The sequence below is a fragment of the Ascidia mentula genome, chromosome 9 (assembly GCF_947561715.1).
Source record: "Ascidia mentula chromosome 9, kaAscMent1.1, whole genome shotgun sequence".
Classification (NCBI taxonomy): Eukaryota; Metazoa; Chordata; class Ascidiacea; order Phlebobranchia; family Ascidiidae; genus Ascidia; species Ascidia mentula.
In genome coordinates this window covers 12,101,431-12,124,844 of record NC_138574.1, presented here as the reverse complement: position 1 = coordinate 12,124,844, position 23,414 = coordinate 12,101,431, and the positions used below count along the sequence as shown (strand labels likewise).

Sequence of the window (23,414 nt, the reverse complement as noted above, 5' to 3'; positions counted from 1 at the left end):
GTCAGCTTCATTGAAACAGCATTTCCTTGCCAACATCTGCCCACAGCGAACGCGAGTCGGTTTATTTAGGAAACTGATGTTTTTACAAACGTGTGAATGATGAAGAAATATTTTCGCTGGAATTGCCTACCATTTTTGAAAAGCACAATGTATTCTCTGGTGCTATAGTGTAGTTTGCAATAAATGATACTGCGACAGTTTTATGAAGTAATACCAGTAGAAAATCACCAAAACATTGCAATTCTGTGACAGTTGGTGATATAGCGGTACCTCCAATACGATATTGCCCGATTTCCACAAACATTCTTTGCAATTTGAAATTGTTCAGTCGATGGGCACCCGCCAAAAAGTCACCTTACATGTAAATTCTGCCAGAAAAGACGAGAGTTTAAACCTGGCATCCCGCAAACAAGGCAAATGCTGAAGCAATATGACATCAAACCCAAAGAAATCATTTCCAATTCGACAAACTGCTGAAAAAATCCAACAAAAATTCACTTCTTCGGTCATTTTTCTTTTTTTCCGTACAAGCACCGAACTTTGTATTTTGCGCAAACACCAAAAAAATCGAACTTCCACGAAAAAAATCTTTTAAATTTTCTATGTATTGGGTACAGTGAAATGTCAGGTGCGCAGACATTTCAACCTTGGTACCCATTTGACAGCCTCTGTATTTTTGCAAACTCCGGTGATAAGAAAATACATTGGAAGGATAAGGTGATATGCATAAATATCATGCATATTAAAACATGCAAAGCACAAAGCAGCAAGTCAGATTGCCATTAGTACTTGGGAAGGGTTCGATTTCAAATTGTTTCCAAACACCTATGCTTACAGATTGTGGTGCGTGGGTCACAAAACCATTCTGCAATTTCCTAATACTATTGTTAGAACAATATTCATAAAACTATTACTTAAATAGCAAAAAAGGCAATTCTTTTCTTGGTCAAATTATTATGTTAAATCCTGCAACACTGTACATATCTACTGTAGTTCAAAAAACAACTTTTACAGAATTTAAATTTCGGGAGTGGTGCTCTGTATTATAACTCTAACTCATCCAATTCTGCATCTAAATCGTCTGTAAAAAGGTTTTCATCAACCGCTATTTCTTCCTCCTGCTCTTTGAGTCCATTTTGATGGATTCCGGATGTGGTCGGAGTTTGAGAGGAATCTCCAGCAGCGTCAGATGAAGGATCATCAGTAGTCTTAACCTCATCTATTTGCAATATATGTTTGGAAGTGTTACTTTGGTGGTGGGTTTGGGTGTGCCCAAATGTTTGTTACTGTGTTACTTTGGAGGCACCAAAGGACTACATATACTGGTGGTAATGCTTGTTAATGGTCTCTTGGGATAAATTTGGCATTTAAAGCAGTGGTTTTAAAAATTGTGGCAACTACACAGCTAGTCGAGTTCTTTAGCGTAAAGAAAGGTTTAGGAAACAGAATTGTTGGAAAAAAAATAATTTTGTCAGCTGAAAACCTTTGGCTGGCACTGCAGCTAGGAAAAGGTTGCTGACAGCTAATTAAAAAGTTGAAAAACAATATTTTTGTAATGAATACAATGTTGACCGAACAATACACATACCTGTGCTGGCAGGAGTGGATAACCGGTCAGTGTTGGCTTGCGTCCCACTTGCATCCACTTCAGTAGGAATAAACATCTCATCCGAAACACCCCGTACAGCAACATCCTCATCATTGCCTTCTACCTCTGGGGTGTATCTACACAAACAGTTACAGAATAAAGAAAAAAAACATTACAGTATTGGCAAAGTCACAAAAAACAGAGATTTGAAAATACTAACGCAACGCCATCAGCATCTGCGTCATCTTCTCCCACCATCTCTGGTTGAAACTCAAACACTTCACGACCACTGACCTAGAAGTTGGTCACATTATGAGTCAGCCAAATACTTATTGCCACAAACCTATGGTCATACATTTGCACAATGCCATAGTAAAAAGCAACAAAAGCAGTACACATGTGGTATTAAATAATAAGGTCCCATAAATTGAGCAGAATGAATGATTGTAAATATGGCAAATTTTTAGTGGAGCTAGTTTGTATATTTATAGGTATGTAAGCCTTTTTGGTTAAAAATATTAGCAGAGAAACAGAAGAAGGTTTAACAGGACTGTAACTAATAGGTAGTTTAAATAGGCCAGTATGATAATTACTTGACCAGACATCAAAGCTTTCACAGTAGTAGTTGAATCTGGGTTAATCTTGACAATTTAAAGAAATCAAACTAAAACCTAGTTAAGCTTACTCCAAGACATTTGCCAGATTTGAAGTCTTTCTGTCGTTTATCTTTTTTGGCCTTCATTGCCTTGATTTTCTCTGCCTTCTTTCGTTTCTTCCATGCAAGGAATGTTTCCAATGTCACCTATCAAATAAATTGTAAAGATTGTGGCAATCACAGCTGTATTGGGACACTGATGTCAGATTTTGATGGTCAGAGTTAAATATATACCCAGTATGTTTCAAACACCTTTCTACTATTTTGAGGCTATAGCTGTACTGTATGTACTTTTGTTTCAAATGATCAAGAAAAGTGGACAAAAATTAGAAAGATCAAACCATAAAAACCTAACCTTTGTGACTTTGCTTCCAAGGGCAGCTCGTTCTTTTTCGATTAAATCTTCAATTGAGATCTTTTCTTTTTGCTCATCCATGAGCTTTTTTTCAGATTTTAAAACAAATCCAGGTGGTAGAGCATGCCTAGAGACAAAGAAAGAAATTAAACCAGTACTATGTGTTTTTTTTTCATTTACCCTTCAAGCAACACCAGAATTTACAGTTATCTGTATACTCTAACCTGTATATACAGGACTGGCCATTGGGACAACTCCAAAACCAACCATACTTTTTGTCTTCAATAGCCTGAACAAAGTACTTACAGACCTAAAAACACACAGACAATTGTGTTAACATTTGTACACTTATGATTAACCTTGTGCAATGAAACAGTTAATTTCAAGATGCATAAAATTTCATCATCCAGCACCAGCGTAGTTCTTATTTGATAGATTAACTGGTCGTACATAGGGGATTCACATTGAAACTCACAATATCAGTTTTCATCTTCTGCTTGTTTCCTTCACCGTGTTTTTTCTCCACAACTTCCTTCAGCTTATCCTCATCCCACTTGTCCATTGTATCTGAAATATTTGTTTACTTTTACTTTCTTTTATTAAAAAAGGGAAAGAAATCATGGACTTAAGTATTCATGTCAAACTGTAAACTATTTCTTCTGTAATATAGCATTAAATAGTATGGTAGCAAACCATTTTCAAGTCCATCTTCTCTTGCGTCAGCATATAAACTTCTTTTCTCTCCCTTTCTTTCAACGGCAAGATCATGGGAAAATTTGCACTTATCCCCTTTGGTGCACTGACCTTGCTTGAAGAATGCACAGAGTACAGACTTTGGATCGGCCCCTGCAAACCAATACAACATTATGTGTAACATTAAAGCAGAATCCAGTAGAAGAAATGCCAGTGAAATTCCCCATTTATTGCACCTTTGCCAACTTTAGTTTGAGCAATTGCAGGTCGAAATAAACTGTCCATTTCAGCTTGTTTCTTCTTATCCAATTCCTTTTTCTTTTTTTCATCCTGTCGCTGTTGCTCCAGCTGTTGTAACAAAACACTTATAATATTGTGGATGGATTTATTCATATTTCTGAGAACAGAATGACAAGTCCACAATGTAGTTTAGCATTGAAATGTTCATTCAACATTTTGGCAAAAACTTAAAGGTAATCAAGTAGTCCTGGAGTACACAACACAGGGCATGCATGGATGCATGCCAAATTTGGACGTCATATATTTTTCATTTCAACCGATCAAGATCTTCAAAATGGGTTTTAAAGTTTTTAATGTGAAAAAATGGTGTCACTGCCAATTATTTGAACAAGAAGGTGTGGTACATGACCTGGTTACATAAAATATTTTGGCATATGTTCTCATTAGAACTATACACACCCGCAATACTTAATATAGCCATAAAAATTATTACTTATTGATTTAGCAGTTATATTACATACCTTTCTGGTTGATGCATCTCCACCATATTTTACTTGTTGATTGACATGCTTTACAAACTTCTGTTGTTTTGACCCTTTTTTATTCTTTAATCCAAAAGTTTTGTCCTGGAAGAAAAGAAAAAACGTTAAGCTATCTAAAATCACATTATTTTCTATCAACATGGCACTCTTTTACAGTAGTTATTAGAAAGAAACGTACTTCGATAATTTTTTCCTTCTTCTTTTGATCAGTTTTAGTACTTGCTTTTTGTTGCTTTTTGGGAGGCATGATAAAATATTTTCTGTACAACAAACACGTTTACATCGGGGAACCACGCGAGGGATTGATTGACAGCATGATGTTGGGTTGTGATTTACCAATGAAAAAAAGGTACCCTTCACAAGTATCAAAATGGATTGTGAAAAATCTATTGCAAACAAGATTTTAAAAACTTATAGAACCGGGCGCTTTACTTAAGTAAAAAATATATTTTTTCGATCTTAAAAAGCTTGTATCCAAGGTAATCTGTGCACGCAAATTAATATAATCTGTACGCAATATTTGTTTTTAGCTGTACCTAATCAACTATTCCAAAAATGTCGGATGTCGTTTTGAAAGTTAAACTAAATTTAACTAAATAGTATATAAAAGTAATTTTTTGTTATAATTAATAATGACATTGTAATTGTTTTTTTGTAAATTTGCTGTACAATTAAGAGTTGTAATTTCTACAATCAGATATTTAATGAGTTCGTTTGCAGGGGTATTCCTGCGCGACAAGCGACATGGTTACTTCCCTTTGCTGTGTTTCCAAAACATAAACATTCGAGTGTAAATCATTTTCTTTGCAAAAGTTGCAAAAGCGTCAAGTTTTTGGCACATGTAATAACTCAAAATGGATGAAGTCAAAAGAAATCGTTCTGCGCGAATTAAAGTTGAAGGAGATAGATTGAGGTTTGATAAAACTCAAATGCATCACATGGAATTGTTAGGATACCAATCAAAACAAAAATCCTGACTTAGTTTATTGCCTAATTTTCTATTTCTTTTAGTTAATAATGTTGCAATTTTCACATCTGGATCTCCAATAGATTTATTTCAAACCAATCTAACTTACATAGCCTACTTTATTGAACAAGCACATGCATTTTATTAAAGAGGCACATCTATATTTCAAGGTATGATGCTGATCCAAATGATGACAGTGTAGGCTGCTTCATCATGGGAAACCCCCTTACTGAAGAAACAAATTACTTTGAAATAAGGATTTTGGATTCTGGACAGGGAGGTACCCCCCCCAACATTCCATGTGGTGAATATTTTTTTTCCTAAAGTGAATTGTCTGGGTTTTTGCTCTCAGGTTACATCTCTGTGGGTTTGGTTCCCTTTAATTATGATTTAACTCGTCAACCGGGCTGGGATCTGTGGTCTGTTGGTTATCATGCGGATGATGGGAAGTAAGTGTAACCTACAATAATTTCTGTTCACTAATACTTGATTAAATCCATTGACCATGTAACCTTATAAAGAAATAATCATTTATCACTCAATTGTTCTCTTGTTTTGTTCTCTTGTTTTGTTTCTGCACATAATAATTTTATAAAATACTATATCTGAACAAAATTGTATTTACAGGTTGTTCTCCAGTTCGGGCTCTGGTGCTGAATTTGGGCCCAAATGTAAAGCAGGAGACAGGATGGGATGTGGAATAAGGAAGGTTGATGAGGAGGATCTGGATCCTCAGTATCCCATGATGATGGTTCCCTCCCCATTTAAAGTAGTGCAAGTTTACTTCACAAGAAACGGCGAGGAGGCAAGTTTTATTGTTTCTGTTTATGTTCAGAGTCATGTTCATTTGAATTGGTTTGGTTAATGTTGCAATGAATTGTTGCAATATCTGCTCAAATGTACACTTCCATCATGAAAAAGTGTCGTAATTGTATTTTTTGGCCAAAATCATATCAAGTGCTTCTGACAACATTGTATGCAGTCGATGTTAGATTATTTATAGTTGAGTGAAGTCAGGGGCGAAACAAGTGTTTATATGACCGCAACTGCGACACAGCTTTTACACGCAAGCGAACATTGCAGTGTATTTGCCACAATGCAACATTGACTTTTTGTGTATTTTCTAAACCTCAATTAATTGCAGAAAGAGTCTTGACTCAAGACTCTTGAGTATGTATGTTTATTGATAAATCTTATATTTAAGGTTGGTCATGTGTCAATTGTCTTTCCCGTCCACACTGAACACTTGCATCCGGCTATTGGAATGCATTCACCTGGCGAAATGGTAGAGATAGTAGTTCGCCCACAAAAATCATCTGCCTCTCAGTTTGTCTCTTCAGTTGATGATTTTATGGTTGTTGATGGTGCTGATGACGAGTGGATTAAAACACACGATGTTAGAATTAATGGGCAGGTATGTTTAGCTAAATTTTTTTTTAATATATATTTTAACATTTTGGAAAAAAACTAGTTCTTTTCACACTAGTTTATTTTTAATATTGATCGGTTTCATAAATATAGCTAAATGTGGTTTTAACCAGTCCCTCGTCACATTAACTTTTTACAAAAATAAACTGGAGTGTAGATAACAAGTTTTTTCCAACATGTTTAAATATTTACCAAAGGCAATAACATGCTTTCAGGTTATTGAATATATTGGAAATGGTTTTCACATTCACGATGTTGGATTGGCCCAAGCAAAGTCACCACTTACAACCACAGCTCACTACTTTGAGATAGAAATATTGGAGCCTGGTCAAAATTGCTACATAGCGATTGGTGTTGTACACAAGGTACTCCAGAAATATTCTGTAGAATTTTGACAAAAATCATTGAATCACAAAACGATTTTGCAAACTTTCTACAAACTGTATTGAGAATGGTTGTAGAAACAACTGACATGTTTGCCAAAATAGTTTTTTCTCCAGTTACATATGTAGCATTGTTTACGTTGGGATATGTTACCAATATTTGTGTGTAGAATTATCCTTTAAGACGACACCCTGGTTGGAACATTGGGTCAATTGCGTACCACGCTGATGATGGGAAAATATTCCTAGGCAGAGGACAGGGCACTCCATTTGGCCCAAGGTATTTTAAAATCTAAACACTATCCGATCGTTTTCTGCACAATCAGTATTTTCTGTCCATTTTTTGTGTTTTTATCCCCTTGTTTTTTGACAATATATCTGTACATCTAAATTATACTGTACTTCTTCATGAGGTGTTACCGTGGCGATATCATGGGATGTGGAATCCATTTTCCTTGTGATTATGTGACACCAAGTGATGGGGAAGATGATGATGATGAGGAGCTGGAGGAAGAGGATGATGTGAAACCTCTTCCTATGCCAGGTGTGCCAACATGCTTTGTCTTTGTCCCAAAAAAATCAGGATTCACTCTTGTTGATGTTCAACCAACGGCAATGTCTGTTATAGATGTACGAGGACAAATGCAAGATGCAAACGACATTGTTATCGATCTTCTCGATGATTTGGAGGATTATGGATCAGATGATGAAGATGACTTGGAGTGGCATATGGGAAAAGCACTCCCCCATCTGAGAGGAAGAGTTGGGATAGATGGGGATCATCCTCTAGATATGCCAGTGCGTGCTCTCAGGAGAAACAATATGGAGGTTTATTCTTACATGTTTGTAGGCTGTTGCCTGGAAATATGTTGGGCAGGTTGAACAAATATGTCAATTTCTCCAGAGTTGAATTTTTTATCATATCATGAAACGAGGCTTTTTGATAATTGCAGTCAATTGCACCTTTAAATTACAATTGTCATTATTGTGTGTTACCAAAATAGTTTTGACAGAATTCTTTAATTCAAGTGGTCCGTTTTTTTTTGCGGCCACCAGTGTAAACGGAATCCTTTTTTAATTAGTGTTTTTAAAAATACTGCAAATGTCATTTTCTGGCATGAAGAAGGATTTTATGTCAAACACATGCTGCCACAAAACTCTTTGAGTGGGTCTTTTTTTCTTTAATTGCTAAAACAGCGGGCAGCGAATCTTTATCAAATCTCTTGAAGTGTGTTCAGTGCGCACATATCGTACCACAAACTGACCAAGGAATAAAAACCAATGTATATGTTTCAGAGATGGTTCAATGATCGTAAGTTAAGTGGAATGATGCCACGCCATGCAGCCGACATATATGGGCGCAAGGGCAAGGGAATGACGGTGAAAGTAAGTGAAATTTCGCAAGCATTTGTTTCACTGCTGGTCATATATATTTTGGAAACATAAATATTAACCACGTTTCCATTACCTTGTATTGTAATATTCATCTTTTGTATAATTTAATTCTACTCAATATTTTTGAAAGGTGTTTTTCACGCGGAACGGTCGCAGAATCGGTCAAAAGGAGGTCATGATGCCCAAGGGGGGTTTTTACCCCGCCGTGGGCATGCTTAGCCTCAATGAGAAAGTCAAAGTCGACCTCCGCCCTTTGACCGGGTGAGTCGGCCCTTTCCTTTTGAAGACCACGAAGGATTCAAGGATGGTCGCTTTCCGTATTAAACACGTGGTTAATGTTGATCGGAAGGACCGTTTTTTGTTTCATTTTGCGTATCAAAAGTGGCCTATTTGCGTTGTTGGTTGGACGTATACAGGGGTTTTAGCGTCGAATCCAGTTATTTGAAACTTTACGACAGTGAAATTTATGTTTGCTGAAACTCGAACGTGATAACTGTATTTTTCTCCTTTACTAATACTGTATCCAAACCTCAGCAAGTCGGTCGTGAATTCGGAGTAATGAATGCGTTGACAAAATGCTCCCATTGTACGAATTATGTATCGTTGTTTATCACTTTGTGTGACTGTCATATCTCGATCAAATCGAGTCCACCGTAAGTTCATTGAATAAACAACAAAGTTGTTTAAACACTACCTGTTTCATAAGAATACTATAGGCTACAAGTTGGGACGTGGGATTGGTTACTCGCACTGGTTTTTGCGCCACTGAAATACATGTGCATGCCCATGTGTCCTCATCACATAGTTTACTGTCACAAAAATGAAAAGAAAATGGAACACTGAACGAAAATATTGCGGAATCCCGCCAAGGTAGCTTCCAGTAACATTCTCAGGTGTACATCACAGCATGCAGGTAAAAACCTCAGTCTATTGCGCTATAAATCAGTGAGAATGCCGGCTTGTGTAGGTACAAAATGGCCAGTGTAGAAGTAGATTTAAGCAGTCCAGACACTATCGCACATTAATGGCTATAAAATCGATACTTTCTGGTGAAAATGCAATAAAACGTTAACATTTCACGGTATTCATGCACAAGAACGTACGAATAGCGCATTAGCGTGCTATGAAAAAACACTGCAACAGTACACCGGCTTTGTTGAAGAAAACGTACGTTTTACAAGATACAAAAAAAATTTGAAGATCAACGATTCAACCACTGAATGCCACACTGAGCAAGAAACATATAAAGGCTTTTTTGCCGACAACCTAATGCAAGCCATTCAATTGCCATTCACGGAACATAGGTTAGATAGTTTCACTGGTCTCCCCGACGCCGCTATCCCTGTGGCGCGGTTTCTCGCCGTAAATTTGCGCGATAACATCGCTTTCGAGTACAACAGCACCGGTCAATGTACTCGCTCCGCTCACTGACTTCGCAGAGTTATCATCGTTGCTACAGGACACGTATTCGCTGGAGCGATTTTCGGCCTTCCTGGCCATGTCGCTATGGTTCAATTTATCCGGGTCGTCACGACTTCTCTCGAAACTCCGTCTCAGCACTCCCGGACTTTTTTCAAGAGTCCGGATTTCGGTCGAAACTTCAATCTCCAAGTCCTGAGTTAGCAACGGCACGCTGATACTACATGCGCTGGGTGGGTATCGATTTGTAGGCAGACGAGCAGAGGGAGAAATTTCACCAGAAACTGTGTTGCTTCGTTCTCGAATCGACGAGTCAGATGTCAGTTTGCACGGGTCCTCTTCACTGAAACGACCGAGCCTGCCAAAACCAGTCCCCAATTGCTTTTTGAAGTTGCTCGGCGGCGATGTGAGTTGTTCGTGGCTGTCGAAAGATTTAACTCCGCTGCTCGAAGAGGGTTGACGGCGCACTGTCGCCACCGTGCGGCGTTGCTCGAACGAAGGCTGCTTAACGATTTTTGTCTTCGGGAGTGGTTCCTGATAAAAAAAGAGTATATTTTGAATAATTGTGGAAAACTATCATGAGGTTTTCAGGCTTGGCAGCCCAGGCAATGCAGCCCAGCTGGATCAGCCACTTTTTCCTGACAAGTCGGAACAAGATTTGAAAAATCAAGCTCCCGGTGAGGTTTGAACTCACGACCCTGGGCTAACCAGGCCCAACGCTCTACCAACTGAGCTACAGGAGCTCAGTGGTTTCACGGGGTATATTGTGGCCAAGGTACACTGGTGCGCAAGCGCACAACTTGCCAGGCAACCTTCACATATACGTAGGGGATCTCTACCACCGTATCAGATGACGCAGTAATATTTCATGCAATGGCATGATAGGCAGGATCGCCCCACTGCGCAGGTCCTTGCTTGGCGATCACAGCTAACGTATCGCGATCATGAGGTTTTCAGGCTTGGCAGCCCAGGCAATGCAGCCCAGCTGGATCAGCCACTTTTTCCTGACAAGTCGGAACAAGATTTGAAAAATCAAGCTCCCGGTGAGGTTTGAACTCACTGCGTCATCTGATACGGTGGTAGAGATCCCCTACGTATATGTGAAGGTTGCCTGGCAAGTTGTGCGCTTGCGCACCAGTGTACCTTGGCCACAATATACCCCGTGAAACCACTGAGCTCCTGTAGCTCAGTTGGTAGAGCGTTGGGCCTGGTTAGCCCAGGGTCGTGAGTTCAAACCTCACCGGGAGCTTGATTTTTCAAATCTTGTTCCGACTTGTCAGGAAAAAGTGGCTGATCCAGCTGGGCTGCATTGCCTGGGCTGCCAAGCCTGAAAACCTCATGATCGCGATACGTTAGCTGTGATCGCCAAGCAAGGACCTGCGCAGTGGGGCGATCCTGCCTATCATGCCATTGCATGAAATATTATTGTGGAAAACTATTGATTATTTTGTAAATGAATTTAGTACAAAGAGAAGTTCAACGTTTTATTTAGAATGAATTTATGCAAGATTTATTGTTTAAATCAAACACAGTTCGCCCAGAGCAAGAATCCCGCTCAGATTTTCTTCTTGGTACATAGTTCGGGCGTTTAACCGCGCTTTTAACTAATAATATTAAATACACTACTGACCTCTTGCGGCGGGTCAGAACACGACAACATCTGGTTGGGGGCGCACTTTTGCGCTGAACGATCCACGTGTTTCCTGCCACTCCCCCCTTTGTGGGGCTTGGCGGGGTTCGGGCTCGTCAACGAACCCTGACTTCCTTTCGCTTTATGGCTGCCCCTTTTTCCGCTGCCACGATGACCTTTACAAAGTTTGACAGATGTCAAAAGTCGAAACACGTAGTATTGCTATTTTGGAATTTGAAAAACGAAATGAGTATAAGGTGTTAACCGATGCTGATCAAGCCCTAAACGCTTTAGACAACTGGTAAACGCAACAGATAGAACTTTACCAGCAAACAAGGGGATTTAAACGGATTTTATGTAAAACCTAACTTGTATTTTGCAAAGTTAATGCTGTCCAGTCTTGTACTGTCGGATATTATGAATTTCTATTATAATTTTTTAGATTTCCTCACTTGAAATTCTCCTTCGAAACCCAGAGAAAGTTCCTTTTGAGGTTCCGTTTTGACTATCAGTGGAGCTGTCCACGTCAGTCGACTTCATGTTTCGTATTAAAATCTGAAAGACGTATTAGCATTCTGTGTGCAGGTTTTTACCATAAGTTTACCCAATTGAGTAACGCGGGCAATTGATTTTAATGTTTGAAATAAAAACAACCAATAAAACAGCGTGTGACGTGTAATATTGCTACATGGGTTCGAACACACTATCACCGAGACACCTTATTTGCTATTCACCAAAATTTATTTATGGCTTTTCGACTCACCGCTGTTCAATTGGTTACTACTAGACGTTTCAGACAATATCGTTGGTTTCAGAAATATAGGCTTTAGGTGTCAAAGCATGGCCGTATTTGACATTCTGTTAGATTACTAATATTCAAATTTTGAATAGGAAGAACAGAAGTTTTCTCTTCAGAAAAATCATCTATTCCTATTCCGGATGTTTTCAAAAAACATAGCACTACCATTTCAACTATATCGCACATAACCTACACGCTTGCCACGCACGCGCCACCCGAAAAAAATACTGGCCAATCAAAAACTGCCACATCATAACAACTCAACCATCCTGCAACCCACCTGGAATTCTTGCCGGTACCTCACGTTAGTCGCCACATACACGACCGGGTTAAGCAGAGGTTGGAGGAAGGCGAGGCCAAACGTCACCCAAGTGAGCAAGATCGGAGAACGGTTTCCCGTCGAAGTTTCGCTCAGCACGCGAGCCTGTGGTTGCATACGGAGAAATATGTCAGTGTTGCGGTCTTAGAAAAAGGTCGCAGCCTGACAAAGGTCCTGTGAACGTTTTTATCTTCGAGCAACCCAGAGCTGGCAACCCAGAGCCTTTGCCAACCAATACACCTGGGTACATGGTTTTGGTGGCGGTCGATATCGGATTTAACCTTTTTCAATTCGTAATAGGGAACTCTAGATAAGCTCAGTCAGACGTAAAACGTTTTAAAGCTTACAAATGATTTATTGCTCAACTTCTGACAAATTGCTGAAATGTATACAACCCGCGAATCGTCTCTTTGTGTTAAGGCGGCCACTTACCACGTAAGGAAGATAGCAAAACACAAATATGCAGCACACGGCCATCGTAGTGATCGTAGCATTCCTCGTTCGTCTTCCTGAGGCTCGTTTCCTTGTCGCAGACTTGTGCTGGAAAAAGATACAGTTTTTAAATAGTGGTTCTTCCGCAACGCCGTCTATTTCTACATTTGGGAGCAAGAGTATAAACCGGGGCACGACATTGCCCACGAAATACGATCGGCTAAGTTGAAATAGGTAAACGAGTGAGTCTGGAATAGGTACGCATGTGTGTCAGAAATAGGTACCCACGTGAGTTTGAAATGGGTACGCAAACGGATAGACCAACTTAAGAGTAGAAATACAATAGGTACATCGCAAAGGCTGTCAACTCAATTTCTTGGGGTACATTTACTGCATGCATACATAAGTAATTGATAAAAATAGCTTTCCCACGTGACATTTTGCTCTAGTCCAACACCCGACCTCTTAAAGTCGCATGAAATCATCAACAAACAGCTTGGTAGCGATACGAAAATCCAACTGCAGCAACAATCGTCACGAAATCATAATTTTTTAATGGAGGAAGGTAGTTTGCGGCGACGCCAAGGCGACTGTCATCCGCTTTCCGCATGTCATTCTATAAACGGCTGCAACAGATTGTCGTCGTGGCCGACAATAATGACTCACATTAGGTTGTGGAAAATTAGGAGGCAAAGTAGACCGAACGTCTGCTACCCGAGGTTGGGAAATGAACAAACTTGAAGGTTGCGACGCCTTGATTTTCATGGGGAATTTGTGCGAGGAAGTAATGAAAATGAATTAAATTGCATAAACTGGGAATTTATAAATGGTCACCACAAACGCCCTTTACAAGACTGGTGCTCCTGCCCAAAAGATACCACATGTAGGCAAACTTATTTTGCACCCAAGGCAAGTTTTACTCGCCCTATTTAGCCACTTCCTACAACACAACTCGCTGTTTATTAAATTACTGTAGTAGATAGCATGTTTTTGCCACACTAATCGATAAGGATATGGTATGTAATTTTTCGTATGCCGTATTGCGCGACATAAATACCGCTCCGCTTTCTGCAGACAAATCGTTTAAAATCGCGTAACGTCTCGTGCTCCCAATGCACCTTCTTGTTAATACTGCAACACCTCGGGACAGGAGATAAAGTACAAGGAAATAGGGCTACAATGCCGTTTGTGATCCGGTTGACCTGTGCATGTCTCGTGTGCTAAAACCGATTTGAGTCAAAAATTTTCCAAACGAGTTTGACAGAGATTTTTTGTTGTTTGCTTGTAGCGTTAGCGCACTGCGGCATTTTGCGTCCGGTTGCCTAATTGTTAATTCATCTGTGCGTTTGTTTCTTCGTATTATGACGGAAGTTGTCTCCACGCAGTACCTGATCCTACCCACCTCCCGGTATTGTTTTTCTGGCGTGGATCAATTGCAAAGGTGGCTTTACTTGGCACTTTGAAGTGCGGACCCGTAAACAAATCAATCAAACTTTTTACCATGCTGACAAATCGACAATCAGCACAACGACAAGTTAAATATGGACGCTTAAACTGGGTCTGCGCCTTTGGTGTTTTCGTAGGAGAAACTTTAAAGAAAAGTATTAAAATCGTCAAAAATGACATGTCAAAATCTATCGCGTTCCACAGCGATAAAATTGTTTAAGAATCATGCGCTAGATATCATGCCTGCAGATCGACAACAGGTCCTAGAGCCAAAAGCAATACGTCAGTGGCTATACAAAAAGTGCATCGTACGACATGACCGCTCGTTGATTGGCTAGTTCAAGTTAATGAATGGGCTGCGATGATTGTCGGTGCAGTGCGCGTATTGCTTCCGAACGTCCTGTTCGTAGCATGAAGATAACTTCCATTAGTTCGTCGATTGCTTACTTCGTCAATTGACTCGAAGCCAAATGTCCTCGGGTATACGTGTTGATGCAGTCGGGATGCTCACTGCCCTGCTGGCCGATTTGTAGCGACACTTGTCAATTTGCTTGACATTTAGTAGTTTTAAAGCTTGCTATGCAAATGGTTATTGCCGAACCTTTTCGCGTTTACTTGCACAATCGGTGTTCGATGGAGTGACGAGACCAAAAGTTGAAGTTCACTAATTCTTAGTTTTGCTTTGAATACACACTTAACCCAAATCCAATTCAAGGCGAGTTAACATACAGCCAAATTTGGAGAAATTTTGTGTGCTGTATATTGCCATAAAAATTTTGTTTGTAGATATATGAAACATTCGCATTTTTTATACTTTCTACATAATGTGGTAATTGGCTACGAGAAGTATTAAAACCACGCATTTTCTTTTAACTCGAACTGGTTAGCGAAAGTATGAAAAAATGCGAATGTTACATATATCTACAAGCGAAAATTTGTATGGCAGCCACGATGAGTTGGATACGTACACCGCACCATATCAGACCCAACTTTACAGACGTTTTATCACGTCGGTGATCAATGTTTTTGGTCATTCGACGTGTATTGCAGGATGTGAGGCCACTCTTTACAGAACTTTGTTTTGTTTATAGGGACACAACACAGCCCACCCCCGCAAGTTGTTGACGCGCGACAAAATTACACAGAGGTTTACATTGTATGCGCATGTTGCTGGAGCATGATGTATATTGTGCGACTAAAATGTCACCCGTTTCCTTTTTTCGGAGACAAATCGTTTATAATTGTGAGTAGAAACATCTCGTGGCCCCAATTCATATTTCGTTTTATAATGTTTCACCTCAGGACATGGATTCGCGCGTTTACAGAGGGAGATATTATAAAGGAATAATACTGCAATGCCGTTCGTGATCCGGTTTACCCGTTTTGCCTCTTGTGATAAAACCGATTTTCGTCAAAAATTTCACAAACCTGTCGACATTTTGACAGAGAATTTTACACGAGGTCTGACGTACGCATTGCAGGCGCATGTTTCGATACTTAGAAATACGATGCAAGGCATCTATAAAAAGTGTCCTTTAATTTTAGTTCCTAAACAAGGTTCCAAGAAACGGACTTGCCACAATAGCACGAGTAGGCCCGGTCGAACTTGTTAAAAGCCCCCAAAAATGAAATATCAGATACTAACGATCAATTCGCCAAGGACACAGCCATTTGCATGCAAGGCAATAGAAGGTGCCACGCCCCTTTATACGCGAAAACCCCATGTACTTAACGTGTGTAGCGACGCACGTAGAGCAGAACATGCAAATCTTGTTTACTGTAGGAACCCTCGTCGCGACCCCTATTCTGTGTTGACGAGACACGCGATTCTATTTTCGAAATCGCGAATACGATTGGGGAGGTCGCTGGCGCGTCAAGGTACAAGCAATCGACGAGCAACCACATGCATTCTGGCGTTGCAAATGAAAATGCGCTGCGTCACTGGAGCAACCAGTTTACCGCCTTGCTGGAATCTAGCGACTGGACACCATCATTGGTAATCTGGGAGATGTTAACTAAGTTAATTATTAGGACATTTTGCGTGTTACCCTAAACGGTTCCTAATTGACTGGCGTTCATATCTAACGTGGGGCAGAAGGCAGTGGAATCTGACGGATAAGAAACATGATTTGGTTATAAGCATACAGCGCTATTACCATTAACAACAACACCGGAAAGATGCCAAAACACGTGCGCAACAATAGACCGCGGAAATTCACGACCCACAACGTGGTTTCGTGCGCAGTAAGACTACTGCTTACAAACACCAGCCATTTCCTGCCTGGCAAACCCATTTGCGACTAAAACAAAACATCTTTGACCCCAAATTCGGCGATAAGGTATATCAGAGTGACGCACGAAAAACGTCACCTATCCGAGAGTTGCCATGGTTACTTGGGGAGTAATTGGCTGTGGGGGACAGTAAGTGATTAGAAACGTGCGCGTCCCAGTCAACGTGGGCGTGGTTTAATGAGCCAGGCAACCAAGCTGGATTTAGCTTCTTTTCGTTGTAGTTTTACTTAATGTGTTAAATGCTGTGAAAATTACCTTCAAATGTAATATGCCTATACCAACAGGTTTGAAAAAACCCTGGCCTACTATACTATGCCCCAACATGAATCGGCACTGCATAAGCACTGTCACAATCGTTTTAGTTAAATTTCATATCGGTGAACATCGCGGAGAGAAACATACGTCACTTTTTTCGTTTTGTTATTTCCCAACAAGCAAGAAAATTCGTCTCGTTGAAATAAACAAGGGGAACATTTGTGTCTCCGTCGTCACAGCGTATAGTAAGGGACTCGAGTAGTACTATAGAAGTTTGTAACCATGATGGTTCAACGTAACATTTTGTCAAATGCCCAACACAACTTTGAGTTGGCCTGAAAACGTTGTATCCTGGCGTTGATTGATAGCTTATGGAAGATAACGTATTAGCTACATGTAATATGCCAACGTTCTCGCGACACTTACAAGGTATAAGCGCAAAGTCAAGGAAGGTTTAACTTACTTTCTTGTCAAACGACATGCGGAAGAGCTTGATTTGAAATGTGACGGTGCAAGCTGCCATGAACACGAGGGCGACGAGGAAGATACAATGAACCACAAGGACGTAAACCTGGTCCACAGGGTCGTCTATAAACGTTAAGACAAGTTTAATAGCCTAAAAACAACTAGAAATATTAGTTGAATGTGAGGGACCAACTGCAAAAAATGAAAGACAAATTCTAAATTGAACATTTCCGACACATTTTTATGCAACATTAACAACACACTTAATTTTTATGCAGAAATAGCCCCGCCACCTTTTTCCAGTCAGCCTCCCCTACTCACCGGTTATGGTATCCAGAAGACACATCCGTCTTCCGCGTACAACGTGATACTCGCCGACCCCGAAGATAGGGAGCATAGTGATGACAAAGACGAAACCGCAAGCAGACGGGAGGAGAACCTTCAGCATCTGGAGGATGAAGAAACAAAAAGGAATTAAATGCTTCTCTTTTTAAGTTTAAACTAAACGTTGGGAGCCAGTGACGTCATTTCCCTCATAAAATACGAAACTTCAGTTAGTTGTTGACATTATTGCACCTACTTTATCCATTCGGTTTTTGTGCTGGTAATATCAACAAAACGGTAAAGTACTGGTGTAGAATATGCAGCTTTGCAGCTTTGCGTCCCCCTTCTCATTGTGCAATTATTGTGGCAGTTTTAGCCAGATGTACGTTATAAATAAACACAGAGATGTCTACAGGCTTCCCACACATCGGGACCACACAAACAGCCGTTGATTGACAGTTGATAAATCAGCTTCATATGGTGTTTGGGCCTTATCCCGCTAACCACACTGAAGATAGCCACATGTTAGCGAGTGATGCATTCTCAGGGGGTGTTCGAGCGGTTTTCCAAGTCAACATGTTTGTGGCTGTTTAGTGTTTTGTCTTTATGGGAAGAGAAAAACGTGACGTAATGACATGCGAAACTTTTGGTTCATTTAAACGGCGAGAAAAACTTCAGCCTAGCGAACCTTTTTCAATCACAAATTCACTGTTTTTCTGCATGCACTTACAACGTAAACAACACAAAGCCCAAAGCCACGGGAATTGAAAAGTATCTGAGCATATATGGACAGCAAATGTATAACAACAGTTTGGAGCTATATAAATGGCCCAGTGCCACCAACATTGCCCGTGTCAATTGTGGCAATTTCGGTTACTGCAAACCTAGAAAGGCTTCCCGCTCGTTTTGAACGACAATGCCTCCCACATGTGCCTGTCGGCGGCCAATTCTGCGGCCCCGGACTTGTAGGTCGTATCCGGAGGGTATTTGATCGGGCGGCTAATGAACAGCTTTCGCCGACTTGGTTACATCGAGTTATCGTATGTTTCGAAGGACTCCCACGCCCCAGAGAGTGCAACAACTTGGAGTACGCACGCGATCAACGGTGTAGTAACAGTGAGGAAGTTTAATGGCACGACCATTTAAGCACAACCTTTTAAGCAATCTTTTTTAAAGCAGAATTAGGCATTAATTGACAAATTAGAGCGATGTTCCGTTTATTTTAATTCTAATGTCAATTACCAAAAAACGTTTCACTGCTGATAGTAAATTAAGACTATTGATATTAATGGAACACAAGTCGCTACACTATATGGTACTACTAACCCCACGCAATTACCATAACGTCGAATTAATCATTTTACCTGATTTAATATTTGCGTTACATATCAACGAAGAGCCGGAGACAATAAAGAAAAATACTTAAGTATTCTACATTTGAATTCTACATTTGCTTCCATTTTTTGACAAAGGCATTATATGTTGCAATACAATACAAAAGAAACCACAATCCTATTCGCTTTTTGGAAGAAATCGAAGATTATTTATGACTTACACGACATACGTACGTAATACATCTCCAGGGGAATGCACGTAATTACAAAAGCGCGTCCATCCAATAAAAGACAATAGGTCAACGACTAGCGTTTTGGAGCAAGTTCAAAGCAAGCACTGAACGTCACACGACGAGGCTCAACCGTGGGAGAACAAAACGAAAAAGCGCGGTGACTTGGCAGGCAGATTTTCCCCGGACACGTAGCTGGTGGCGACGGTCTCATTGGAAGCAATTATAACCAGCCCTTCTGCTTGGATCAGCTGAGAACCTCTGCGGCATCGAAGCATATTTGATATTGCGCGTTACGACGTATCGCGAGTAATAATGTGGTCGGTCCGGTCAAAACCGTCGTCGGCTGCGGGCGGCAATATCTTTCACGTCGTTGGAAATTGGTTGTCGTGACCGCGTGAGTTATTTAAGGGGATGAAGGTAATGGATTCTGCATCTGTTTGTTGGGTGTAAATGTGCGGTTGTGTCTGTAAACCCTGGGGTTCGCCGCAAAGCTGTGATGCTAATGCAAAGAATTCCCTTGCGCAATAGCAACAGCGTTCGAAAAGAAATTATTTCGAACTTGTTCACATTCAAATAGAGTGCATAACGTGCGTGATCTTTTACATATTTCCCTCTGGTAAAGTTTAGGGTCACTCGCACGCTAATTGCTTCCAATGACACACCGAAACACATGTACCTAGTGAAAAACTACACGTATCGGCGTCGGCCCTTCGCGCTGCACCGGGCGCCAACACGGCGTCCACGACCCGATCCGCCGTCGGGCGGGTGCGAGGTGTCAGGGGGGCCGAGATTTTCACACTCACCAGGACCGCGACCCTGACAGAAATGGCCCGAAATGCGCCCGTAAATCGCACAACTACTTCCTTCCAGAGACATGTGAGGTGTCGGGGCGTGGGACAGCGAACATGTGCCAAGGATGCATGAAGTATTGCCGCCTATCGCATATGCATCTACGCCAACCATGCTGGGGATGTTTTGTATTGTTATATTAGTAGTTATGGTCGTCGTAGTGCAAAACCTTTTGAGGTTAAAAGGTTCGAATTATGTAAATTTTTTTGTTTGGCCGTTTGGTCAGCAAAGTCGTCTGATAGACCTAAAAGGTCGAAACAGTGGCCATCTGTTTGCTGCTTACACAATTCATATTTTTGCCTCTACATTGCTTATCAAATTTTTTTCGTTTGCAATCAAAGTTGAAACCGTGTTGTCTTGTTTTCTGCCCATGACAAGAGACTCTGTTCTTAAGCCGATGGACATCCAAAGTTACCTCCGAGTTATCAGACCTATAGCTTGGTTTCCAATTAATAAATCAGCTGACATCAAACCGAGGCTCGTTGCTTCATTAAAATACCCGAAGTTTAGTTTTCTTTTAAAACCCACAATTGCAAGATAAGGTCTTCAAGGCGAAGGGACAATTGAAAAACCGAAATCTTGAAGCCTCCAATATGCATAGGCAAGGAAGGCAATTTAAAGTCAGACATCCGGCAGTGACCTTAGAACATACACCGGTCACCGTCGCAAAACTTTTGGCTTTGTGCCGCATTCAAGAGTCAACCTGTTTACGCTGGATAGGAGAAACGTACATAATGCGTTATGTTACAAGGACCAAAGCCCTTGCAAGTGTATTAATAAACACGAGTTTACCACAAATATGCCTGTTTTAGGCAAACGGCATATTCTCCTACACCACAGCGATTCGCTTGATACTACAACGTCGAATATAACTACTTGCAGCGCATCTGAGCAACTTTAAACGGGAACTTCGCAATACCTTTGCAATATTAATACTACGTCACACACAGCCGAGTGCCAGATGCTGCACAAATGGCGCGAAAAAACAACAGGAAAACGTTAGCTAATAAACCGGTTACTGAGAGGCGAACTAGTCCCCGCACACGGGGCCACCCCCCTATTTCTTACCCACACGGATTCAAACCAACTTTGTAGGAAGCTTTGTCACCGCCAGATTGTTTTATGGCTATGAGTACCGTTTTGGGAATGTCAGCAACATTAAAAGCCACGGACATATGATACCCATGAAACACAGCTTCGTGTTCATTAAAGGGTAAATCATCATTGGGGACACTAAATTATTTAGATCATACAAAATCCTAGTTTGATAAACACTCCGAACCCTGTGTCGTTACCTTAAGGCCCAGATGGCTTCTGTACTTGAATGGCTGGTACAAGGCTATTACCCGGTCAAATGCCATAAGTATGGTGATGAGCGGTGATGCCAGGAGTAGGAACAAAGCCATGAATCCCATGATGCTGCAGCTGATACTTCCTCCAAACCAGTTACAATCGGGATCGGCAAATGCAGGCATTACGAGAAGCAGCAAACTCTACAAAAATTGTTTTGCTACAATTACATTCAAACTTGTCTAAATTATGGACAGTGAACACAAAAAGCGGGTTTTACTAGATAGATGTTCATTGGGTAATTCTGAATAGAAAATAGGAGTAGTTTAATATGGAAATGGTAACACAAATGTAACAATTACAAAACCCACCTGGGCAACGTCACTAATGTTCAAAAATCGTATGCATAGGTAAACTGGGTTGCTGCGCCCCCGTACAGTTACCAGGGGAACACGGAACAGAATCACCGATGCAAAGACGTTCAACAACAGAGTTATGACAAGTGATGACATCAAGGCAGTGTTCATGCCATTCCATTTGCACTGGCCCTCGTACGGGTTTGACTCGTTGAAGTTCGTGCAGTTGTACGGACATCCTTCATACGTTCCCAGCTGTGATTGATTTCGCTGGCTTAGTAACAGCTCAGTTACGGCGGTGGTCATTTTACAGCAGTTAAAGTTTCACCTTGTGGGCAAACATCAAAATTTACGCTAGCGCGCGTCTGCGTTGGTAAAAGTCCTGGCTGACAAGAAAATATATCGCCGTTAATGAGAAGATAAACAGAAACACTGCACTGCGCACCGCGAGTCTGTGTGCATCGCGCTGCACGCAGTCCGGTGGCCTACTAAAAAGCAATTGGTTTAGTCACCGGCACGCTTCAATACAATGTATTTTGTATTAGGTGCCTGCAAAACCTTTGATGAACACTCTAAATAATGGGGTAATATTTGACTGCAGGGTGCAACCACAAATATTGGACTGCAGCCACTTTGCAGCGGCGCTGCTTCTTTCGGCGATATCGCACTGTCATTCTGTTTTGATACACTCCCCTAGTGAGTGATAATTTTACCCACAATACTGAAGCAGTTGTTGACAAACGAACGATTGTGAACGCACCGAGACAAGCGCAGTATAAAGACCACAGATTCGGACCGACAATACCTTTTTCAGCCGTTCAGCGCACGGTGTGTGGTCATTGACCCTGTGGTCACTGAATTCCCTCGACGCTAAAGTCACAGACAGATAATGGTGTGTCAACATGGAGCGTTCAAGGCAAGCACCATTAAATTTGTGTAAATGCTTCTCACTCTAACGAACACTGTACAATTAGGAGCGCCCAACGCCTTCTGTCTGAAAAATACATACCTACATACATTTGCATATACGAGTCTAACCAGAAACAGTGTACTATATCTATGGTGCCTGAGCAGCGACAGGATACCACACACGTCGCACTTGCTTCCCGCAAACCACAGTGCTTGGAACTCAACAAACCGTACGTATGCTGCCAACACAGGAACAGAACCAATACGTAGGCGATTCCATACAAGCAGCTGCCAGCTATTACAACTTTAAAACCAGCAGTATCAGCAGAACTTGCTCCACTCGTTTCCATCTCAATGAAAACCCCAGCAGTCGGGGCAGGCAGAAGTACTTCGCGATGCGCCGGAAGCAGCGAAGAAAGTTCGCTGCAAATGCAGCCATCTAGTAACGAAAGCGCTGTTTTGATGAATCACTACTACCCCAAGGTACAAAGCAATACAACGTCCCGCTTCGGTCAGATCATAGTGACGCAACAGACGTCAACTGCTTGATGCGCAACAGATGGCAGTTGTGATAAGATTTTTTTTGCAACCTTGTTTTTATCTCCGCAAATTTCAAGGTTTCGCGTTAAAGTGCGTGCCTTTGGCATCACACACATTCCACACAACGGTTGCTGCGAGGCTGTGTAACGATGTCGGTCCGTTCCGAAGTGAAAGTTTGCCTTTCCAATACACTGCCAAACACTAACTGTGACCGCCTAACCCAATGCAGTCCATTAACTACTTGACAAACAGAGGTAAACTACGTCATACGGGCTT

The 23,414-nt window shown here is 41.1% G+C and overlaps 3 protein-coding genes across 5 annotated transcripts; 1 reads left to right on the top strand and 2 right to left on the bottom strand.

Annotated features, from left to right (window-relative positions):
• Positions 1-509: 509 nt before the first annotated feature.
• LOC145913534 (zinc finger CCCH domain-containing protein 15-like) lies at positions 510-4,368 on the bottom strand. The gene is made up of 11 exons (XM_083001240.1): positions 4,252-4,368; positions 4,053-4,157; positions 3,528-3,639; positions 3,292-3,444; positions 3,074-3,165; positions 2,823-2,908; positions 2,599-2,725; positions 2,274-2,390; positions 1,809-1,882; positions 1,589-1,725; positions 510-1,219 (listed from the first exon to the last, which is right to left on the bottom strand). Exons 1-11 carry the CDS (start codon positions 4,318-4,320, stop codon positions 1,044-1,046), a joined length of 1,248 nt encoding a protein of 415 aa, XP_082857366.1. The 5' UTR covers positions 4,321-4,368; the 3' UTR covers positions 510-1,043.
• A 493-nt stretch (positions 4,369-4,861) lies between these two features.
• Positions 4,862-9,012, top strand: LOC145913374 (SPRY domain-containing protein 3-like). 3 transcript variants are annotated; one of them, XM_083001005.1, is made up of 11 exons: positions 4,862-4,986; positions 5,211-5,320; positions 5,393-5,489; positions 5,668-5,845; positions 6,245-6,454; positions 6,684-6,833; positions 7,022-7,131; positions 7,265-7,395; positions 7,480-7,679; positions 8,148-8,237; positions 8,377-9,010. In XM_083001005.1, exons 1-11 carry the CDS (start codon positions 4,928-4,930, stop codon positions 8,509-8,511), a joined length of 1,470 nt encoding a protein of 489 aa, XP_082857131.1. In that variant the 5' UTR covers positions 4,862-4,927; the 3' UTR covers positions 8,512-9,010. The 3 variants fall into 3 exon arrangements, with proteins under 3 accessions (XP_082857131.1, XP_082857130.1, XP_082857129.1); XM_083001004.1 differs by having other exon boundaries at positions 7,265-7,649; positions 8,377-9,012; XM_083001003.1 differs by having other exon boundaries at positions 7,265-7,679; positions 8,377-9,012.
• A 131-nt stretch (positions 9,013-9,143) lies between these two features.
• Positions 9,144-22,067, bottom strand: LOC145913551 (uncharacterized). Its single transcript, XM_083001262.1, has 9 exons — positions 21,705-22,067; positions 21,339-21,536; positions 17,625-17,751; positions 17,302-17,426; positions 12,846-12,953; positions 12,375-12,518; positions 11,748-11,850; positions 11,296-11,471; positions 9,144-10,199 (listed from the first exon to the last, which is right to left on the bottom strand). Exons 1-9 carry the CDS (start codon positions 21,993-21,995, stop codon positions 9,552-9,554), a joined length of 1,920 nt encoding a protein of 639 aa, XP_082857388.1. The 5' UTR covers positions 21,996-22,067; the 3' UTR covers positions 9,144-9,551.
• Between the last annotated feature and the right edge of the window lie 1,347 nt (positions 22,068-23,414).

Excerpts from the sequence above, each read along its gene's own strand:
- LOC145913374 (XM_083001003.1), top strand. The coding sequence starts at position 4,928 with ATGGATGAAGTCAAAAGAAATCGTTCTGCGCGAATTAAAGTTGAAGGA. Across the intron at positions 6,455-6,683 it reads ATGTTAGAATTAATGGGCAG|GTTATTGAATATATTGGAAA; the intron begins GTATGTTTAGCT and ends ACATGCTTTCAG. Across the intron at positions 6,834-7,021 it reads CGATTGGTGTTGTACACAAG|AATTATCCTTTAAGACGACA; the intron begins GTACTCCAGAAA and ends ATTTGTGTGTAG.
- LOC145913551 (XM_083001262.1), bottom strand. The coding sequence starts at position 21,995 with ATGACCACCGCCGTAACTGAGCTGTTACTAAGCCAGCGAAATCAATCA. Across the intron at positions 11,472-11,747 it reads GTTTCGAAGGAGAATTTCAA|GTCATCGTGGCAGCGGAAAA; the intron begins GTGAGGAAATCT and ends AACTTTGTAAAG. Across the intron at positions 10,200-11,295 it reads GTTCTGACCCGCCGCAAGAG|GAACCACTCCCGAAGACAAA; the intron begins GTCAGTAGTGTA and ends TTTTTTTATCAG.
- LOC145913534 (XM_083001240.1), bottom strand. The coding sequence starts at position 4,320 with ATGCCTCCCAAAAAGCAACAAAAAGCAAGTACTAAAACTGATCAAAAG. Across the intron at positions 2,909-3,073 it reads AGAAGATGAAAACTGATATT|GTCTGTAAGTACTTTGTTCA; the intron begins GTGAGTTTCAAT and ends GTGTGTTTTTAG. Across the intron at positions 1,883-2,273 it reads AATCTGGCAAATGTCTTGGA|GTCAGTGGTCGTGAAGTGTT; the intron begins GTAAGCTTAACT and ends ACCAACTTCTAG.